General features: G+C 40.8%; 2 protein-coding genes across 5 annotated transcripts; both read right to left on the bottom strand.

Annotated features, from left to right (window-relative positions):
• Positions 1-509: 509 nt before the first annotated feature.
• Positions 510-11,677, bottom strand: arrdc2 (arrestin domain containing 2). Of its 2 annotated transcripts, XM_034146989.1 has the most exons (8): positions 11,594-11,677; positions 10,179-10,433; positions 3,653-3,870; positions 3,450-3,552; positions 3,093-3,349; positions 2,815-2,977; positions 2,187-2,353; positions 510-1,978 (listed from the first exon to the last, which is right to left on the bottom strand). In XM_034146989.1, the coding sequence occupies exons 2-8, from the start codon at positions 10,429-10,431 to the stop codon at positions 1,925-1,927; spliced, it is 1,215 nt and encodes a 404-aa protein (XP_034002880.1). In that variant the 5' UTR covers positions 10,432-10,433; positions 11,594-11,677; the 3' UTR covers positions 510-1,924. The 2 variants fall into 2 exon arrangements, with proteins under 2 accessions (XP_034002880.1, XP_034002879.1); XM_034146988.1 differs by lacking the exons at positions 10,179-10,433; positions 11,594-11,677 and adding an exon at positions 5,506-5,952.
• A 314-nt stretch (positions 11,678-11,991) lies between these two features.
• LOC117495619 lies at positions 11,992-17,795 on the bottom strand. 3 transcript variants are annotated; one of them, XM_034146984.1, is made up of 8 exons: positions 16,870-17,795; positions 16,522-16,631; positions 15,675-15,763; positions 15,224-15,321; positions 14,754-14,875; positions 14,334-14,523; positions 14,173-14,258; positions 11,992-13,838 (listed from the first exon to the last, which is right to left on the bottom strand). In XM_034146984.1, the coding sequence occupies exons 1-8, from the start codon at positions 17,387-17,389 to the stop codon at positions 13,710-13,712; spliced, it is 1,344 nt and encodes a 447-aa protein (XP_034002875.1). In that variant the 5' UTR covers positions 17,390-17,795; the 3' UTR covers positions 11,992-13,709. The 3 variants fall into 3 exon arrangements, with proteins under 3 accessions (XP_034002875.1, XP_034002876.1, XP_034002878.1); XM_034146985.1 differs by having other exon boundaries at positions 14,754-14,872; XM_034146987.1 differs by having other exon boundaries at positions 16,522-16,628.
• Between the last annotated feature and the right edge of the window lie 4,577 nt (positions 17,796-22,372).

Below are 22,372 nucleotides of genomic sequence, written 5' to 3'. Positions count from 1 at the left end.
TCCTTAAGATGATTCACTGATTAAACCCCAGAGAAGGCCTTCAGTCGTGTTTAAAGCTTTGTGTAACATCGTGTATACTTCCCTGAGCTGCTTGTTTGTTCCAGTACATGTTGTGTGTTTACATGTGGCAAAGATAACTGATTCTTGTTGAATATTCATGTAAACCAAGTACAAAATGTACAAGAGGAAACTAAATGAGATCCATATAAGAGCTGAAAGCAATCTGACAGATTCAATGGTGTGAAGAAATACCTTTTGACACCTTTTCCTTTTGTGTGGCGGAGTAAACAGGATTAACAAGAGTGTGTTATTAAAGCTGTAAGAGGCTCAACTTGAGTCTGTAATTATTGTTTAATATCCTCTGATTCTAGCTTGTTTCTCCAATGAACCCTGCCCTTAACTCACTCTTGAACATGATGTACCAATCCACTGGCACGCAACTTGCTAAACAGACGTGTGTACAGTTTACATACCAGTCAAGGTTTGAAAGAAAACACTGAGTGCAAACATTATTTTAATCTTTTTTATTAGAAAAGAAGTTTATAAAACTTTGGTAAGATTGTGAATGAACAATTTGTATAAAAATATATTTCAGTGCATGCCACAGAAGTCACACAGCTGACCCTGAAGACTTTGTTCATACTTTTACAGTTTTTTTTTGGAAGTTGAGGAACAAACACATAATCCTCCAGTCAGTTTTTGGAATGTTCTTTGTCCAGACATTTCAGTGGCATCTCCAGCTTAAGGCTGGCCTTGCACGCTGAGCACTGCGTTCTGGTTAGGCGTTACAAAGCGCCCCACAGCACCAACGCATCTGGCTCCCATCAAAAGCTTCAGACCACGTGGCTCAGCGTCTCCGTCTCCGTCTCCGTCTCCGTCTCCGTCTCCGTCTCCGTCTCCGTCTCCATCTCCTCCTCCTCAGCAGCTGGGAGAGCTAATATACGAGCGTATTGCAGCTCTATACACAAACTGCTTCTTCTATTTTATCACTGTGCTAAAATCAACAACAACCACAGCTATCTGACACTTCAGTGCCTTAAGCCTTGCATTAACACAACACCTCTCTTGGAATTCATACACATACAATCCAACCGTTTTGTTCCAAGTTCTTGAAGAATACATTCAGTGCTGTTAATCTCTTTGAGAGAACAACTCCCTGAAACTCTCATGCAATCTTCGACAGCAGTTAATTAAGGCATACTTATTATTCCCTTTTACATAATGTGACCTGCATGCATAAAGTTCATCTACAACTGCTTTCTTGACTTGACTGATCCACTTTCACACCTTCAAATACAGTATGTCACAGTAGACATCACAGGCTCCCTGCTGATGACCGACACAATGCATAGCACTGTAGGTTGTTAAGATCTGCTGAGCTTGCCAGGACAAGGAGAGTTGAAAAGTTAAGATTGCACTTTTCTCTGTACGCTTATCAAAGAGGATAACAATAAATCATCTTATAAAGAGTGCTTTTTTAGAACATTTGAACACCAGTTGCAATTTCAACTCTCCACCTGACAATTTTCAAGTGATCTTTCCCCACAAATATGTCCAAAACTCCTTAAATCACAAAATTCACTTCACATGAGGGAATCATTGATTGGGAGGTATTTACAGCTCGCTTCTCATAAAGGAGCCATAAATCACTTGGGGAGAACAGGAACTGATTTGGAGTAGTTATTTTTCTTGTAACAGAATCGAAAAATGTCCACTTTTCTTTATGGACGTGAAACGAAGTCTTCCACACACATCCAGTTCCTGTGAGCTCCGTCTCCTGAACTCTCCGTGGCGCTCCAGTCTCTCTCCACGACACTCGGTGGGATCAGGTGCCATCATCAGAGAGCAGTAATCCAGGAGAAGAGAAATCTCTTGATTCTTTTCTTTAAGTTAGGTCGCTTGACGCTCAGTCAGGGCTCATGGTTCAACATGTCATGCAGCGAGGTCTCATGTTTAAGGGCTGAGGGTTGGGGTCAACCTGATTGCAGAAAATGGAAATAAAGAAACATAAGATGAAGGCTAAATAGGCATTTCTCTGAGCAAAACCTTCAGCCTTGTGATACATTTTGCCTACACCCACTGACATATGTACAAAAAATACTTCTCTCTAAGCCTTTATATATGCCAATTAAACTGAGAGAACCCTGGGTGTAGGTGGATGTTGTTTCCAGCAGTTGGTGACTCACCTCGCAGTACACTGGCGGAGGTCGGAAGCGAAACTCTTGGACAAAAGCCATGAGGGGGCGCTCCAGAATCCCACTCAGGTCTTCGGCGTGTTGCGATGCAGGAACCGCTGCATTGTTGCGCTGCTCGGCCTCCTCCTCGGTCACCACAGAGCTGTACTCTGGAGGGGCTGCAGGGAAAGAAGCAGGATTAGTCCACTGGTCTGACTAAACAGAACTACACAGGTTCAAACACTAAGCTGCTGAGTCATCAGTGCAGTTAAGACTCTTGAAAACCCACTTAACATTTGCTGCCTTCTGCACTGACAAACAGTGTTTTGATCCAACATGAATCTCTGCTAAATCGAAATCTTTGTTTATACAGGTTGGCATCTGTCAGTCAGTGATCTTAACATCTAAAGAGAGCAGGCCCACAAACAGTTAGAAAGGCCTTTTGAAAAGCGAGAAGTAGCAATTCAATGATTTGGAAGAGCATATTTCTTGAAAAAAAGCAAATGGAAAGTATACACTGTTTAACTTGCTTTTTTACTTTGCTTGTGTAAAAAAATATTTTTTAAGAACTGGGTTTTCAATCACATTTTAACTAACAGATGTCTGTGTGAAAATCAGTGCAGTAATAAATGACACTTACGCTCAGGCTGCTCGGGGATGGCCATGCGGAGCCACTCCAGGTTGCAGCTGTACTGGCTGCTGACGCTGGAGGTCCGGCTGCCGAAGGGATGAAGAGGGATGGTGCCTATGACCAGAGGCAGCTCCAGGCACAGCTTGGTTGTCCCAGGAACATCAACACAAACCTGGTGTGAGGAAAAGAGGAGAGCTTTTAGTGACATCTTTGCAACGTGCAGCATGAAAAGAGGGAATATAACTTTTACATTCCTAAGAAATTAAGTCAGTGTTGACTGGACTCACCTTGAGCATGTACTCCACTTTGATGATGCGGCACTGCAGGATGGAGGGACCCACAGGTGGGATTTTGATGGCGCGGCCGTGCCACGTCTCCCTGCATCTGGCTCCTACAATATCACCAGAAAGCGTGCCCACCACCGCTCGCTTCTGCTTCATGGAGCCGCGGGCGATGAACGTCTGCGTCTGAGTGATGTAAGCTTTGGGCACAACTGATCTGGAGGTACAGTTGTCAAACTCCGCAAAGACAGGTATCACTTCACCTGCGGAGAGGGAAGGTATGTTAGAAATTGCATTCACTTCTAAAATGGCCCATAAAGATTGTGTTTTTAGAGCGAGTTGCTTTAGGGGCTAGCTTCTCACCTGGTGTGTAGCCTTTGCGGTCGATCTTTGCAGTTATAGACACCTGTCCAAAGTTGCGGTACCATGCACGTGCCAATTTGTCCTTCGTTCCAGCCTGTGGCGCCTGGGAATGATGAAAACAAATGAGCATAGTGCCTCAAAATACCCAGAAAACCATTAAGTGTGTAATGACACAATCAAAATGTGAAGGTGGAGATTCTCACCAGCAAGGCTGGCGTGTTGATGTCAATGGACTCGATGACTGTGAACTCCTTCTTGATCTTCCTGACGGTGGCCCATGGCCTGTGCAACTTAACTTTGACCCAGTAACGAATGCTGCCGTGTTTTCCCTCGAAGGAGGTGACCAGCGTCTCCTCAGGCAGCTGGAAGCTGAATGGAAACTCGTGTCTGCCAGCAGGAAGGACGGTAACTTCACCATTATCTGAGGAAAGGAGAAAATTAAATATTGAGTAACTGTTCACACACACTTGTTTTTGCTTCTGGCTTATTTATTTTCCTTTCAAGAGTACCGGACATTAGAGTGACAACAATTACTAGATTACCAATTCCTTTGTGTTGGTGTAATAAAGCATACATAAAGAAATGTTATACTGATTTCAGCCCTATTAAATAAGAAAAGTTTCTCAAACTTTACTGGGATTGATTATCAAATGTGTTAAATGTGGAGTAAGGTGAGTCACAAGAATACATTACAGTATATTCATCTGAAGAGGTAAACAAAGTGCTGATAAAACTATTTTACTAGACACTAGTTCAAACATTGATTAGAAAAGGTTGATTTTCTGGGAAAGTAAAAATAGGTCTTTAAAAGCATGACTCTTGTTCAAATAGAAATCTCTCTATGCAATCACAAGGCTTCTGTGCTTGCTCAGAGGGGCGGATCCTGCTCTATTGTGCTGACTGAGAACATGTTTTCCTCAAGCTGTATTATATAGCCGTCTCAGTGGTTGTTTTTTCCTCTCTCCTGCTGCACAGGTCCAGGAACACGTGTTTGTGTTTAACAGACTCGACGTGTTTTGTGTCACTTTATTAGCTGGAGGCTCTTTCTTGATTTAAATAACAAAGCTATCCCGGTTTAATCCTCTTAATGGGTCAAGTGGGTTGTTTTGAGCTTTCTGCTGTATGGTTTTGTGCACACCAGAAAAAAAACCTTCAAATGTTAAATATAATTTGTTTTTGTTTTATCTTGCAAACAAAATGTATAAAGGAAATCAAACATTGACTGAACATTTCAGGATAAAACTGAAAAAGCCTTGACTGTGAACTTCCTGTCGACACTTGGAGCAACTCTGTGCCCAATGAATGAAGGCAGAAACCTGAGGCTCCCCCACATAGCTGTGGAGAAAAACAACCCAGGAGTTTCTTCGAGTGAGGAGAAGTCTAGTGTAAGAACATTTCGTTCAACAGATGTTTTCACATTGAGAAAGAGGTATAAAGCAGCTGTTGCTCTCATCTTATATTGTAATGTTTTTATACATATATATTTCAGTTATGGCAAAAAAACATTACTGCAGAATAAATAACTACCAGTCACATGCAATGATTTAGTCATATACCTTAGTATATCTTTTGAGCTTTTTTGTAATCTGGACTTTTACTTCTTCAAGGAAGTGGCCATGAACAAAGAAACCCAATCTCTTAACTCCCTAAAAACAGGTAAACTTCATTTTGACTTATTTCACAAAGAATTAAATGATCCAGTCAATTGTGCATCTACAACAGCAACAAGTTTAAAAACCAAGACATAGCCAAAAAACATCTCAGATGTGAGGAAAACAACTGCACTACAAAAACAAGTCACAACTTGACTGCAGCACAAAAAAGCAAGACTGTTTATGATCCGTTAAACTCTCATTCTAAATCATAACAAAAAACAAAAATCCCAGTTTGCAAACAACTAGACCAGTGACAAAAACACCACTGCTATCGTTTCATTCTTTTGGCATTTGCTCAATGAGAGGTCTGGATCCCCATGCTAGCCGACACTTTGATAAGTTTACAGAGAGGATGCTCCTCCAGGTTCCCCCCCATCCCCGCGCCTGCACAGCGGACTGACCTGCCTGCAGCAGCACCTCTCTCCGGTTCAGGTACTCCACCTCGTCGCTGTAGTTCTGGGTGTAAGCGGTGCTGGAGCCGGCGGACCGGGACTCGGTCCAGTGCACTTTAGCGAATCCTTCTGCGTGCAACTTCAGGGACTCAACCCGACTCTCCCCGGACAGGTCCAGCACCACCCGACCGGACACCACGTCCCCGCTGCTGAACACCGGAGGACAGTCCACCTCCGGAGAGTCGAAGACGATGTCAAACTTTTTTAACTTGTCGAAAATCATTTTTGCAGGCTATGTAATTCCTCTCGAAAGCAAAAGTGAGTGATTCACTTATTCTTCTCCCCGCAATATATCAAAAGTGTTATGAAGTGGATCTTCAGACTGCAGGTTAATTGTATTCACTTGTTTAAAGCTCAAACTGAGAAGTGCTTTTCAGTCTGCAGCCCTATTTGCAGGCTAAGAAAGTGGGCGGGATTGTTTTATGTAAGGCTTAGGGAGAGGGTTGAGGGCTGATGCTGCCTTCAGGAGCTCCTCCATTATACCGACTTCTCAGTGCTGCACTTGTAAAAAGGGATATCCAACTGCATTTGGCTACTTTGTTTGGTCAAAATCAACAACAAAACGTATCAAGAAAGTTTCAATTAGAGATTTGGGAGTTAGAACAAACATTGCAGCAGCTTTTTCCATAAGTAAATCACACTTTCAAAAACTTTGTGTGGGACGAGTGAAATAAGCTGACAGTCCAGTCCTGAGAACTTAGGTTTATAGTAAAATTCTCACTTATCAAGTTTCCGCGCCGAACTTGAAGGCAACATAATAAGCATACAGACTGGGTGTGGAGGCAGCAGAGAGGAAAACAGGGCCTGCTGGTGATTGATAGTTACAGGTTCTCGAAGAAAACAGGCTCTGAGCATGCCTCCGTCTGGCAGAGATCCGCCCTGCTCAGCTCAGAGAAAAATAGTTTCATTGTGGACCAAAGTTGTTTACTCCACTTCTTCTATGTCACTTTTGACATACCGTTACACAGCATATGGAAAACACACAGCTATGCACAATATTATGCAATTTATGCCAGCAGATCCCTGTATGAATAAACAACTACAGTCATTCAAACTTCAATGATAGATTGATACAAGCATACAACACACACATCACAGAAAAAACGACATGTTCCAGAATAACTAAAATGTATGCAACGTGTATTGAATCATAGCACCCATCCAGCCTTTTCACAACACATTAAAGTCACTTTCAACAGTTGCAAACAAAGACAATTTGGAGCAAATTGACTTTTCTTGCAAATTCTGCAATCAATGAACCAAACAAACACTGCTTCGTTTCCCCACTGGGTTAGTCTTGTCATTCAATTTAAAAGTCCTTGCAACAAAAATCAAGTCTGGTCTGAGAAAAACAAAGTTGTTTACTCTCCTTTGTTCCCTGAGAGCAAGAAGTTGGCTCTCCAGTGCCACCGTCTGGTTATGTATGAGGCAATGTGCACAGCTGTAAGGAAATGTTTTTACACAGCCTGAACTGAACTGGAGATGCGTGTGATTCTGGGAAAAGACTTAAAGTAAATTGGAATAGAAGAATAATCAAGTTAGGCATTTGCAAGAGCTTTCCAACTTAGAATCTCCTCACTGTTAATTCACTCCTTGCTGGTAAGAATACAAGTAGAAAGTACAAAGGGCTTTTCCTTTCCTCAAGTAAAATTGGTTCCTTCTACTAAAAATGGGTGAAATAAGCAGCAGAATTATGACATATTTTGGGAGGTCAGTTGTCCAATTTGCATCACTGGTGTTTTTCTCCTGAATGATATCCAGAAAGTTCTGACCTGGGGAGAAATACAGCCCAGCACGCCACCTGCTGGTGTCCGGGAGCAGCAGCCTGGCTCTGTCTCCCTGCCTGGGACCTGATAAGATGAACATGTGGGTGTCTACACACAACTTTGGGCCTGATAAACATTACAGCTATGCAGATGACTCAGTATGAGCACCCTAATCATGGCTGAAAGCCCTTTCCTACTGCTGCAGACTAAAGTAAACTTATTCATTCATCTATTTCTCTTTGTTCACTAAAAGAGCTACTGCTGAGTGTGCTACATTGCTACAAAATATTAACATTGAGGCACTACATACTTAAGAGCAAAGTTGGGCATGATAAAGTGTTATTCTTAGATGGGTTTGCATGAGAGATATGTCTTTTTTTTTCTCCAACTCCCAGCTCTTAAACTTGAACTCCTGAATGCACAGCCAAACTATTTTCTGAAACCGGACATATACATTCCTGCCTTTAAAACAAAGTGGGGGAAAAAAAGCTTAAAATGTTTACAAAAAACACAGAAAGGTAAATGAGGTATAAGCGACAACATGTTGTAAAATGAATGGAGAGCAGCAGCTGTGTGGTGGAGGAGGACGGGCCATGGGGAGCCACGTGTTGTTTTTCTAGTAACCGCGGCAACAGCTGCATTTTTCAAACAGCTCCCGGCCCTTACTCTTTCCTTCCTTCACCCTCTGTCTTTCACTTTCTCACAACTTAATGTCCCATGTAAATAGAACCAAACACAGCATCCTTTTTTCTTCTTTTGAACATAAAATGTACTGCTTATCCTATTGCTTTGCACATAAAAACAAAACATCAATATGACAAGATTTATTTCCTCAAGGGATTTGAAACATACATGAGAAGCTGAAGCTTTGCAAAAACAAAAAAGGCACTGTTATTTCCTTCACAGATTCTATAGATAACATTGGTCTACAGAATGTCGGTCTGAAAGACATTTAAAGCTCAGACCACAAACACACTGACAGCACCAAGCTCTCTAATGGTGGTACCTGTCCACAATCCAGAAACAGACTTGATTTGGAAATAATATTGTTGATTTCAACATTGTATTGTTTCATAGCAACAGAAGCGTTTCTCCGTATGATTAGGGTCTGGGGTCAGGATGATGGTCATGGCAAAAGGCTCAACAGCACCACCTAGAACACAGTCCCTGCTGTGTGTTTGTCCTAGATGTATACAATATGGTAGGTACATGTAACATGTAGAGACTACCAAGAAAATCTATTGGAAGTAAACCGTATCAAATGTGTTGATGTAGTGGATCAATCAAATGCTGGGTTTCAAATGGCCATCAGATGGCTCGTTTCAATAGACCAATCAAATGTCTTGATGTAGTGGATCATAAAATTGCCATGTTTCAATTGGCCATCAGATGGCTTGTTTCAATTAATCAATCAAATATCTTGTTTTAATTGGCCAATCAGGTTACTTGTTTCAATGGGCCAATCAGAGGGCTTGAAGCAATTTTCTCAAAACAACCACAGCAACACCAAACTTTAATTGGGCAGAGGATGAAGAAGCAAAATCACTGAGATAAATAATAGATAAATTAACACTAAATGTAAATATTGATTAACAGTCGATTACTGGTAATCTATAAAGTTAAATGTTAGCTTGCTTTTCTGCATCAGTTAAAAATATCAGCGCTGGTTACTGATAGTAACTGGCAAATGAAATGTTTAATATTTCATTCTTTATAATTTATTTAAAAAAAGATGGATAATCAATTGGGCAAAGCCTGTGAGCTTGTTCACGCAGTCAACCCGAGCACCAATGATACATTTACACGTGATACGCCTCGTCCCTCTTACAACCAACCACGGTGTGTGATTTCAGCTGAAATTGACCTATTAAAATAGAAAACCTGCCTGGTGCACCTTTATTTGCAATTTGAAACTTGTTTGAACATTCTGCTAAAGCAACAACACACATTTTGTTTTATCCAAGATATCACCACCATTCGTATTTACCTTTCCAACCAGACTGGGAAGTCAACCGGGGATACTGTTTACAGAGCATCTGATAAATCAGTAACCACTGTCTACAGTTTATTTACTCACCTTCTATGGCCTATATTCTCTGCCTGTCTGATTTTAAGCTGCCTTGTGCTTTCCACGCCCAGGGAATTTCTCACTTTAGAATGTTATGTCCAACATAGAACTGAGTTAACCAGTAGTGTTTATTTGAACTCAGCACAAATGGATTTGTGTTTAATGTTAGAATTAGGTTATCTGGCAGATGTATTTGGATGAGCAGTGTCGACTTTTTTCCGAGGTTTCCATGCAACAAATTTGGCCCAGGTGGCTTGATTTTGCAAACTGCAGCAACTACAAGACACAGTGGCCACCAGCTGGCACATGAAAGAGCATATCAGCATTTTTTTCTGCACATTATTCAATTTAGAAAGAGAACTTCTACATCCACCAGCTGCCATACATGCTGATGTTCTGTTACTATGTATATCACAGCAAAGCTTTAAAAAGATGGATGATATCTTACAAGAATATGATACAATAGGGGATGACATTTTTTAAATCTACTCAATAGTTTATTTAGTCACCTTCGCACAGCTTTTGGATTGGCTTTCTTCACTGAACTAGCTCTAATAAATTGCTTTTCTTTTTGCTAAATTACAAAAAACTAAACTCAAAATATAGAAATGAAGGACACAATTAAAAACAGTATATGGCAAGTTTAGTAAGTTACCTGTTCAACAAACACGCCAGTTACAGCAAATCAGCTGGGTTTTACTTGTGGTTATCTTGATAAATAAACACAGTGACTATAAATAAACACGAAGAGTACTATTAACCATATATCTGCAGCCTTTACCACTGACCTCGAATCAGATGCTGTCTCTTTCTGAAGTACGTGATCTTGGAGGTGTAGTCATTATAGACTGAGTTCATGCCACGGTTCTCCAGCCAGTGTGCTATGGCCACCCCTCGACCCTGCACCTTCATGGAGTGCACCCTGGTGTCCCTGCGGAGCTCTAGGACCACCTGGCCGGACACCAGCTCCCCTCCGGTGAACGCTGCATCAGCTGGACCATCCAGCTCCAGCTTGAAAGACTTTATGTTGTTCAACGTCATTCCTGGAGTGGAGACAATAAAGAGTTTGATAAGCTTGGGAGCTGTAAGAAATACCCATTGTGTATAGTAGAGATGTGTGTATTGGGAATTGGTTTCCATTGCTGTTAAAAACACACTGCAAATAGTCAGAGGGGGACCAAGGACAAGCAAATAATAGGCCTATATATGAAATCCTTTATTAACTTTTTACAAATAATTGGGAAAGTAACAGAACATATTGTACATTTTTGTTATTTATCACAGGGATCTTATTTTTAGGGTGGGGTTGGGTGGTTCTGTTAAAGGTGGGGTAGGTAATTTTGGAGAAACCAGCTCGAGTGCGCTAGAATTTGAAAATACACAGCCGGAAAAAATCTGCCACTTCCTTACAGAGCCCCTCCTCCAACACACACCGCGCACATGACCAATGAGGGCACGAGATAAGTTTGTGCACAGATGGAAGGCTGACAGGCAGGTCGGCCATCCAGTTATTTTAGCCGGGCCGGCTAAAATGATTGGTCGTGCTTTTTACAGCGCTACGGCGCAGATGAATTTTTTTTATGGATTTTTTGTCAAAGCACTTAAGATATTCATTGCTTTCGGGATGTTAAGAGCATTCCATGGAATATAACAAAAAGTGTATCTCGAGTCGGTTTCTCAAACTTACCTACCCCACCTTTGAAGGGTCCCAGACATGCCAGGGTCAGCCCAAGAGTAGCTACTGCTGGGTAGCCTAATCTGTTTGTTGTTTTTACAAAATGTAAAGCAAATTATTTATTAATTATGTATTTATTGTTCTGTGGTTAAAAGAAATACTGCAGAAAGAGATTACTTAATAATGACAGTATACTAGCCTCTTTAAATGAAAATTATCTTTTACATTTAACTAATAAACAAATAAACAAATAAAACCATTATGAGTCACGATTCGTAATCAAATAATTAGCATGCCATTTTTTTTAATGACATTTAATGTTTAAAAACATTAATATATATTCTGAGTTATATCAATATGATTCTGTGAGTCTAATTATATTTATATTTTCGGCAGTGCTTGTTTAAGTGTATTTTATAAACAGCTGAGGACGAGTTTCAGCCAATCAAGATTCAGATCCGGGACTACGTTTTATAGATAGAGTAGTGCACGTTGAGTTGACGTCTATATTATTTAAAAAAAACTCACCGACAGGTCTGGAGCAACGTAGAGGTCCTCTTTAAGCCGAGGTTTACGGTAGAAAAAACAAAACGTGTGCTCACTCCGACTGGATGTTCAGAGGAAGCCCAGCCTTTATAACGACAGCAGGAGGAGGAGAGCAGCGTGGACTGACTGCACGTCAGCTAACTCAGCATCACAAGGTGAGGTTCCGGTTAGACCCTTCAAATTAAAAGCATGTCCACCTTAATTCACCTGATTTCATCCTTTGTCCTTTTGTGTTTATGCGTAGATTTGTATATGAGCAGAATATTGAATACATTTGGCATATAGGAATCATGTCATAGAAAGTGGTGATATAAATACGCAAAAGATTGACTCCATCTGTGTTTGACGTAGACTTTTATTTTGAAGGCAGCTTGTTTTTTAGAGTTTAAAACGTTTTAATCACTGGTAATTTATTATAATTAATTTGTCATTATTTATATGGTCAATCCTATGGTCAATATGCAAACTGTTGATAAAGTACAGATCATACACGTCTGTGATTAAATAAATAACTATCATAAATACAATTTATAAAAACTTGAATTTTTCAAAAACAGTAGTAGGACCAAAAAAAAGCTTACACATATGAGAACAAGTCTGAATCACCTCAGTTTTGTTTTTGTTTTATTTAAACCACGTGCCTTAGTACTCGAAAGCAACAATTAGCTTAATAATAAAACTCCATATGTTGAATAAATCAAATCACTGGCATTGCAGTAAGACATATACTTTGTGACCTTAACTTATGATATTGTATCAAAATAACATTATACTGTGCTCATATTGTTAAGATTTCTGTTGAGACCTTTGCATGTATCTTGGTCAAACGTTTATAGCAGTATCGTTCAAACCAGCAAGGCCATAGGTATGATCCAGAAGCATGTCCTTTTGCCTAACTTTCATACTTACACATTGAAAAATATTTGATTTCAATTGACCAGGTGCACAAGTAAACTACATTAATTCAGTCAATTAATATGAAAGTTTCATAAACTCCATGGTCTTAAATTAACATATCTGGCTGAAAATCTCATGGCTCTTGGCACAACTGAGAGGCAAATCAAACAAGACGTATCTGGTCGATTCTGGATACTTAACTTAACCATGTTGTTGCAGCTGTATACCTCTTGGACCTAAGCTCATATTTAAGCTCCTAACCGAGAATGCTGCCTTTTCACCTGGTTGATGAACTCCAGATTCAGTTTATTTACACCTGCTTGCCTGCCAACTTTTTTTTTTATCAGCAGGGCCTGCATCTTTGGGTCAAGGCTGTGTTATTGCTACAACACAGATTGTTTTCAGAAAGTTGTGTGGTCAATCATCCTTGAAGGAGGGGATACGAATCTTTCTACGACACAGAAGCTAACCTTCTTTTTAGAAGTTAGTGTTGACAGTGTAAACAGAGTAGAAGTAGGACAGTCACCTCTCCATGGCCTAAATATGACAGGCAAGGCTTTGGTTTATGTTTTAGCCACCTAACTTGCTAAAGGTGCACTTGCACAGTGCTTCAACATTTCACACTATGATGCAACCTGTACTGTTCTGGGTGAAGAGTTATTTTTTTCTAGCTCAAACATTGAAAAAACACACAACACTTAGGGATAATGACAGAGTGGAGGGAGTTTCACGTTCTGATGAGCTGTGATTCACAGGATCAGTGTTTAAGTTCTACACACACATGTAATATCACACCTCTTTTTAAGGTTGTTTCAAAGATATCTTGGAAATATAAGAAACATGACAGTAGCTTATTTACATATCCCTATCCTTTTTCCCCAATAGAATAGTTAGTTGACTTTGGATGTCTGGAGGCACTACAATTAGTCAAACAAAGAAGCTAAATGTAATTACTTCTTTGCTCAGGTTGATGATAAGAGAAAATATATTTGTGTTACAATTTACAGCTTTCATCAAGCTCAATCTGGTCTTTTTAGTATTACATTATGCCTGACCTTCAGTGTAGTATTTGTTAATGTTGTATTGTTTGTGCAGCAGATTACATGCCCATTTGAACAGTGTGATTTTGAGTTAACTATTATGATTATTAATCGACAAAAAAGTACAGAAGAGCACAAGAGCACCAAGGCGTGTTTCTCAGTTACTGTATGACAAAATTGGTGGTTAACTGGCTGAGGCCAGAACGCTGGAAGACAAACGGTTTGGCAGTGTACTCTTCACTGTGGATGGTGCGGAAGTACTGATGGGCCAGCGGGAACCTGAGGTGGCTCTAAGATTATCAGAAAGAGAAGCAGACAAAATAATAACATTATGATGAGTTATGCAGGAAAAAAAGGATCACATGAGACTGGGATGCATTACATCCAATTTCTCAAGAGCATTAGAAGTCAAAATGTGCAAACTACTTATTCAATAAACTGCTGCAGGAGGTACTTATTTAGCTAACACACTTTTTACAATTTGAACTATACCAACATTATTATTTGCTGTGACAGTTACTACAACTAAAAACAAATATTATGGATCTACTACACTGCTGATTCTGTTAATAAAATTACACAGGTGAGTGGTAACATTTTTGATTTAAGTTTGTGACCTCTCACCCTCTGCTGTGACGGAAAAGGTGTCCGTCTGCTGGCCTTCACAGGGAGGTAATCACACTTGGTGGTGCTGGGGTTCAAGTCACGTTCTGCAAAACAGATTAAACTAATTTAATATCTTCATTTACCCCCTTTCAAACACACAAATGCGACTGATCAATCACCTGCGCCACTCAGTATGTTGCTGGGCAGCGGGATGGCTGGTCTGGCCCGCTCTCCATCCTGTTTGCTGAAGTTTTCTTTGGCCGTGGTCGAGTAGCACATGCTCGACAGACGGGATGGGCTGAACTGTACGTGGCTCTTGGTCATCAGGTCAGTTCCGGGTACATGAACTGGAAGCGCTGTTAGGCTCAGCTACAGCGGAACAGCCAGCATTATACAATATGTTACAATAGCATCACTGCATAACACTTTAAACTGAACAAACTGAATGAAATCTACTTCAAAGTCTAAAAAAATAGGAATACAAAGGTCAAAATGTACCTGAAGTGACATTTTTTTTTAATCTTTATGATTAATGCAATTATGTACCAATGAGTATAAATACAAAAACAAATAAGGATGTAGAACATCTGTTATCTCACATCATAGAAAGAGGTTCTGTTGGTCGTGACAGACATCCTCTCTTTGTCGCGGCGGGTATCAGTGTCCCCTTTGGGCAAGGAACTGTAATTTCCGTTCCTCTTTGTCAAAACAACTGGATCTTCTAGGTAAAACACATTTGCAAATCGTAAAAATGTAAACAGTGTATGTCTTGGTTAGAAATATGCACTGTGCACACACACATCTTCTGAGTTACCTAAAGTTAATTCTGATGATACCCTGGATACAAAAATGTATCTCATGAATGTAATGTGCTAAACAATTGCTGAAAAAGCACCAGCTGTTTTACCATTTTCTAGTTGAGATCAAACAGTAACATTTAAAAGCTCAACATAATTACTTAATGGGCTAAACTAAGGGATCTTCACTGTGGTAAAATAGGTAATAGATCTCAATTGCCAGATAGAAACAGTGAAAACCCGGGGGCAAAAACCTGGATATTAAATCTCACCAATCTTGTAGTGAGGGAACGCTTCTCTGGTTGTGGACGACCATATCGGAGAGAGACTTCCAAGGCTGAGCTTCAAACGCTCCGTCAGCACAGGTGGGCTGAATGACAATCAAAGAAATTGCATTCATATGCTATTATATTTGTGTTAGAAGAAACTCAACACACTCAATCTGAGCTTCTAAGATTGGCAATATTATTTCTAAAATGTAATATTTTATTATATATTTTTTTATATATTTCAGATTTTTGAGGACTTTGAGTCAATGAAATGTCAATGTTTTCACCAAAAGTCAAATTATGCACTGAGAGCAATAAAGGTCTGAAATAAGATCTGAAGGATGACAAAAGGCCCTATACAGCAATGGTTTCCTGAGTTTGAGGTCTGTGTGTTTAGGATGTTAACTGGGTCCCATGGTGGGAGTTTTTCCAGAGAAGCAAAAAGGCTGCAGACCTGCAGCCAGTGGGCCAGCTGAATGACGCAGCGTGGGTCGTCTCTCTCTCTACGATGTTCACAGGGTCACCCATAGCCACTACGGAGTGCTGAGGAAAAACATTGTAAAAGTTGTCACAGTTTTGTGCTTATAACACCCATTTCACGGATAGCTTCATAAATAGGTCCATACTGCTGGCACTGTTGTATACTCAAAGCTGACATTGCTGGTACTTCAGGTCATAGTGTCTTCACTTAGCATGTGCTGCATTCTAGTTTTACCCTTTTTATTCAGTCTGTTGTTTAACCTAAGTCAGCTTCCCTGGAACTGCTGAGTAGTTAAAGATTACTAGTTATATTTAAAAAACAGAATAATAAAACGTTATGGGTTTTCTTAACCTACTCCTGTGCCTAAACCAGTATAACACAGAGGGATCTGCATCGTTACGGATGTAGAAACGTTGAGCTGCGTTAGCTGCTGCTGTGTAACTGAACCTGTGAAAATAGTTGATATTTTATATGCTGATTATGTGTTTTGAATGTCAAAATCCCAATCTTTAAAGTAACTATAGTGACTATGTTTTAGTGGTGTAAAAAGTTCATAACTTTCCCCTAAAATGGATATTATGAGGGAATTTAAATGTAAAAGATAGTTGAAGAAAATATCTAAATGTGAGTTGAATGTGAGTAAAAGAAGACTTTTGGTACAGTTTGAAGACTCAGTGCCAAAGTTGTTTCCAATAAAATGTGCTAATGTACATTATGTAATACATTTTCTTTTTTACTTTTAAAACCATCGTATGAGTCTTTTCATTCAAGCCATGCAGTGTTTCCTTTGATAGCTCATGTCCAACACTGCTGCTGTTACCTTTTCCACAGGCACAGCTGCTCTGCCCCAGGCTCCCAGGAAGCTGTTGTTGTAGTGGGAGAGCAAACTTTGATGGCGCCTGTCCCCTTTGATCGTGGGAAAGCCCTCTGCTACAGAGAAAAAAGTTAATTATTGCATTCTTTCTTCGGAATTCATGGGTAAACACTCACACAGCTATTCTCACTGTTATTTTGTAATGTGAACACACTAGTTGCCAGTTCATTTCTAACTGGGTTTGTATTCATGTTCATGTCAATCAAATATGGCTTGACACTGAATCCATACTCAAATATGTATTTAAATTTTTATTCAGAAATTCTAAAATAAATAATGAATGTTGTCACTTACCTAGATGTTTGGCTGAGGCTTTTAAAACAGGACAGCAATTGTGTGGTGTGTAGGAGGCTTGGTTGGTGCTTTCTGGCAGCTTTTCTGCATGCTGGATCGCCTTGGGGATTTCTATCTGTCGGATGGGAGAGGGAGGGGGCTGGAAAGGCTGGCGGCAGAATTTCTGGGACTGTGTGGTGAGGAAAGCCTCCTCCCCAGGGTCTGTTTGCATCTTGAAGTTAGTCTGAAGCATGGTCCAGGCTGGGATGCGTGTGATTTGTGGCAATTTGTGAGCATGGTAGGACTCCTTTGCGTCTGTCCGGTACTCCTTGATGTGCCTCAAGTCTTTGTGGTCCACCTGGGCTGCTGTAGGTGGACTAAAAGGTTCTACTTTCTTGGAAGTAAAAGGCCTGTATTCCTCCTGAAAACGTGTTGAGAATGCATCCGGGCGGTCCCTGTCCAGAAATGGGATATTGGAAGACAGGAAGAAGTCTTTGCCCACAGGACGGCCTTGGATCAGTGTTTTCACCACGGCAGACATATTCGATACCACCACTGCCACATTACATTACTGTACTAGCCATCTTCTTCTGCAGCAGGTGAAAAATGCTACAATGCCTCACCATGGAAACCTCTGTGCTATGGAACATGATGATGCTGATACTGTTGCTGCTGCTGTCAGGTATCAGTTACCTATAGCAAAATGCAATAAGTGGACTGGACACACATTTATTCAATTGTAACATTTTATCCAGGTTAACACAAACAAATGCTCTCACTCGAGGAATAATCTTGCCAGAAATTAATACATTTTTCTGGTTGTAATTGAGGATCTAATTGTGTAACTGCAGTTATATGCATAATTCAGCATTACCTTAGATAAACTTACAATATCAACTTGTATGATTCATTTAGCAAATGAGTGAGCAATGCCATTTTATTGGAAGTGTTTTAAGTGTTGCCATTTAAAAACACATTATATGCAGGGGTTAAATTGGGATTTGATATGTGGGGGGGCTCTGTGTGGAGGTGCGAGAGGGGGGCGGAGGTCGAGGATCTCATTATTTGACCTTAAGGGATATACACTGTGGCCCTAAAGCAACTGCTCCATTATCTGTATCAAATGCACACATTGATGCCACCAAATGTCACAATAAAAATAGAAAGTACTACAAATAAACTGGAATTAATTTACATCTTAAATTATTAATATATATACACAAAAAAAGGTTTACAAATATCCAACCTTCAAATTGCTTTTTTAAATCAACACTGCTCTGCACACTTGCTAAAGAACATTTGTGTGGAAATCTCAATTAATTTGTAGGGCTGCGTGAGTATGGCCAAAAGTATGGGAGTAAATCTCACTGTAAACTATTTAATCATCACCAAATTCTGTGTTATTATGATCGATCATAACTCATTTACAACACATTTAGCATGGTGTACAGGGCCGGTTTTTGGCATAGGCGACATAGGCGGTCGCCTAGGGCGCCAGACCTGGGGAGGCGCTGCGCTGGCAGCTCTGGGAGGGAAACCTTTTTTTTTTGACTGTTTGCGCTTTTCCTAATTTTCGGCCTTTCAAACAACATTCATAATTAAGTAAATGTAACACCCTTTTCACCCCGGTTACACTTTTCATTTGCCCTGTACGACGGGCGTGATGAAAGTGGTGTTGGCTTATCAGGCGTCCGCAGCTCACAGCTAAAGTGGGCGTGGGATCGAGCGAGAGAGATAAATGCAATTTATGTAAACAAATATTTTCAAGGCACTCCTTTATAATTATTTGGTTAAACAGGTTTGAAATCATTTCAATGTATACTATAGGACAGTAAACCAAAAATATTGTTTAAAACTGGAGAGATAAAAAAATATGCATAAATAAATGTTAACTAGGTAAAATAAGATATGAATGAACAACAAAAATAAAATAAATTACATTTATTTGTTATTGGCTGTGGTATGTTATTGGTTATGTTCACATATTTGGTTATTAAAATGTAAACCGATCTGGCCAGCTAAAATCTCGCCTAGGGCAGCAAATTGGTTAGAACCGGCCCTGATGGTGTAGGAAACGGGCTCCGTGTTACAAGACGGGTCGGGGGTTTGGCGGTACCGCTGCAGACTCTGCACACACACACACACACACACACACACACACACACACACACACACACACACACACACACACACACACACACACACACACACACACACACACACACACACACACACACACACACACACACACACACACACACACACACACACACACACACCGCTGCAGACTCTCTGCACGAAGGAGCCGCGGTGCTGCAGCTCCTGATCGGAGCAGAGACACACGTTCACTAAGCGGAAAAACTATATCCTGTCACAGAGATCTGCTATTTTAAAGTAAAGTCAACACATTTCGACCCTAAATAAAGTCTATATTAAGAAGGAGAGATGTTTTAACATATGGCTTAAACCAGGGGCGTCGCCTGGACCTGAAAACATTCGGGGCTTAGCCCACAGTGGCGGCGGCGGCGGCGCTACAGTGGAATATTCTACTGCAACACTCCCCACACGCACACACCCGCGACTGTTACAATGAAGGCTCGATAATCAGCTCAAAGTGCTATTTTTTATGAGTGTGGGGGGGGGGGACCTAACCTCCTCTCGGGGGTCCGGGGGGATGCTACCCCGGGAAGATTTTTTTTTAAATATTGAAGTTAAAAGCATCAATCTGGTGCACTTTGAGAGCAACATTAAGAGATCTATGGATACATCTCTCAACACCCATATAAAGCAGAACTGTAAACAGATGTACTTTTTCTTTAAGGATATTTTACAAATCACTCCCCTTTCAAACTGTATTCTTGTTTTACTGCCATACAGTATAGTATTTCATAACTGTTTTTCCTTTATTCTCTTTATTTTTTTTATAACTATAATGATCATATGAAGGTGTGCCGCGGAAATAATCTTTTGAATCATTTGTGACCAAACCGTTTGAGACCCACTGAGATAACTTAGACTAAAGTAAACTATCTAAACACTCAGATACCCCATTCACACCAACGGTGTTTCGGGGCCGGTTCGGTGCTGGTGCTTGAAAAGCACCGGGTTTTCCTGTTCACACCGCAGCGGAGCAGCCTCTAAGCTCCGGAATCCGGTTCGTTTCGAGCACCAAAAAGTTGTCCGTGTAGAAGCAAGAACCGCATATGTCACGCTTACGTCGGAGGGGGGGCGAGATTAACCTGAGATAACAGTTAAGGCGAGTACGGCAAATAAAAGTTGTAACCAGCAGTAGTGCTGAGCAAAGTGACTAGAACGCAACCACACACTTGTAAAAAAAAAACACGCTTTATAAAGTCAGGCAACACTAACCAGGCTTCGTGTGATTCTGTTTATTTGTACCTTACTTTGACCATCCGTTCGCTGTTATTGATCATTGTGGAGAGCAGGCAGACGTTTTGTTTGTTATTATAGCAGCTATCGGATGGAATCAATACATGGGCTGCACAGGTTGTCATGTCCGACTATCACAAGTAGAATCATAATGAAAAATACGTCGGTAAAAAGTGCCTGTAGAACACGGCTTAGCAAGTAGTCAGTTTAGCTTCGGTTGCTATGCTAACATCACCCATGTTATACCAGAGAAACTTTCATAACAGCGTTGTGATGCCAAACAGCGTCAATTCAGACTGACACCAAACAGCGTCAATTCAGACTGACACACATTCACTTAAGGGGAACTGGGGATATGTATCAGCTGCTTGTGTGACAGTCAGACAGTGAATACTTTAGAGCCGTGTGAGCTAACCCGGAGCTAACGGGAGAATACACTCGTGGAAGAGCAGCCAGCACTGCAGCGGTCGGTAAATGCCGCTGAAACACATTAATAAACAATGAACCACGGCACTCTGGAGAAAAGTATAAGGTTGGAGAAGTCGTTATTTAATTTAATCTGGCTTCGTATGATTAAAAGCAACGCAGTCCCCGGCCCGTTGTTGTGAGGTGAGCTCCGTTGGGGAGAAAATCAGCGACGTAAACTGTGACGTCATGACGCAGCAGCGGCAGCACCAGTCGGTCTCTGAGCGGTGTGAAAAGAGCCGGAGCTAAACCGAAGTACCGGTTCCGAACCTGAAAAGCTCTAGCACGGAGCTTGAACCGGAGTTGCGTTGGTGTGAAAGGGGTAAGAGAGTCCTTTAGCTCACCTGAGAGTCTCTCTCTCTCTCTCTCTCTCTCTCTCTCTCTCTCTCTCCTCTCTCTCTCTCTTCTCTCTCTACTCTCTCTCTCTCTCTCTCTCTCTCTCCTCTCTCTCTCTCTCTCTCTCTCTCTCTCTCTCTTCGCGCTCTCTCTCTCATCTCTCTCCTGCTCTCTCTCTCTCTCTCTCTCTCTCTCTCTCTCTCTCTCATCATCTCCTCTCTCTCCCTCTCACTAAATGCGCTATTGCCACACACCACACAGAGCCCCGAGCTGCTGAATGACACAAGCACACGTTTATTTCCATGCAACTCTCTGATTGGTCTGGTGTCATGCCCTCTGTTGCATTCACTGAACACGGGAATTTACAGTCCTGCCGTCCCTCTCTTGTGTCATGATGAGGTTCACGTAAAGCACGGTTAATGTATTATATTATTGAGGGAGAATTGTCCGGGGCTACAGAAAAAACATTCGGGGCTAAAGCCCCGGATGCCCAGGCCAGGCGACGCCACTGGCTTAAACAAATGACAAATGAGCGAGGGTGATGACGTCAGAGCATCGTCCTATGTGCCGGGGCTGAGCCCCGGACAGCCCCGGCCCAATTTAACCCCTGATTATATGCATATATGGTATATCACACCACATTCAAATAAATACTTATTAACATGCACGTTATATAGCCTATGACATTTATTTTTTAGAAAACCCTGCAAATTAAATGTAATCTTATATAAAATGTAATGAAATGATACACTGTCTATGCTGGACATACTATAAATTCACGAAATGCATCGTGCATGTTCACAATGTTGCTCTACTTTACAACAGCAGGTGTCAGTCAGGTGAAGCCGTCCAGACCATAGGGGTCCAGACCTGTCACTGAAGGATAGGTCTTCTGCTGTGGGGTATTTCAGTGAACCCCCTTTCAGAAAGAAGAGGAATATAATCGTAGGTGCTCAAACACAAAACCCATTAGCCTATTATCTGTTGTTTAATTAGCCACAAATGCGCACTGTGTAAATGCTGTGACAGCTCTTAGCATGAGTCACACTGCTCGCTGCCGCCCTCGATTTTGTGAAAAATAATTCTGGCATAACAATTTAAAAGTAATATAATAACATTTATAAAAAAAAAATAAGAACAAAAACAATTGTGTAATAATCGTAATATTAATAAAAAATGTACTGAATATGCTGAAGTGTGTGGTCACTTCAATAATTGTCGTAACCTTTTAGTTATAATTTACAACGGATTTCATTATTAGGGCCTATATATGTTTCCAATAGTGACTAGATAACAAGTAATATTCCTTTTTTGTTATTTTTTTTAAAGTCTG

This window comes from Trematomus bernacchii, unplaced genomic scaffold (genome assembly GCF_902827165.1).
Source record: "Trematomus bernacchii unplaced genomic scaffold, fTreBer1.1, whole genome shotgun sequence".
In the NCBI taxonomy this organism is placed as follows: Eukaryota; Metazoa; Chordata; class Actinopteri; order Perciformes; family Nototheniidae; genus Trematomus; species Trematomus bernacchii.
This window is presented reverse-complemented; position numbering and strand designations above follow the sequence as displayed.

Bases quoted from the DNA above. Each gene is read 5' to 3' on its own strand.
- LOC117495619 (XM_034146984.1), bottom strand. From the start codon at position 17,389: ATGTCTGCCGTGGTGAAAACACTGATCCAAGGCCGTCCTGTGGGCAAA. The intron at 16,632-16,869 runs GTAAGTGACAAC...TTTTCTCTGTAG, and splicing joins AGCCTCAGCCAAACATCTAG to CAGAGGGCTTTCCCACGATC. The intron at 15,322-15,674 runs GTCTGCAGCCTT...ATTGTCATTCAG, and splicing joins AGCTGGCCCACTGGCTGCAG to CCCACCTGTGCTGACGGAGC.
- arrdc2 (XM_034146988.1), bottom strand. From the start codon at position 5,779: ATGATTTTCGACAAGTTAAAAAAGTTTGACATCGTCTTCGACTCTCCG. The intron at 3,350-3,449 runs GTGAGAAGCTAG...CCCTCTCCGCAG, and splicing joins CCGCAAAGGCTACACACCAG to GTGAAGTGATACCTGTCTTT. The intron at 2,354-2,814 runs GTAAGTGTCATT...CTTTCCCTGCAG, and splicing joins CATCCCCGAGCAGCCTGAGC to CCCCTCCAGAGTACAGCTCT.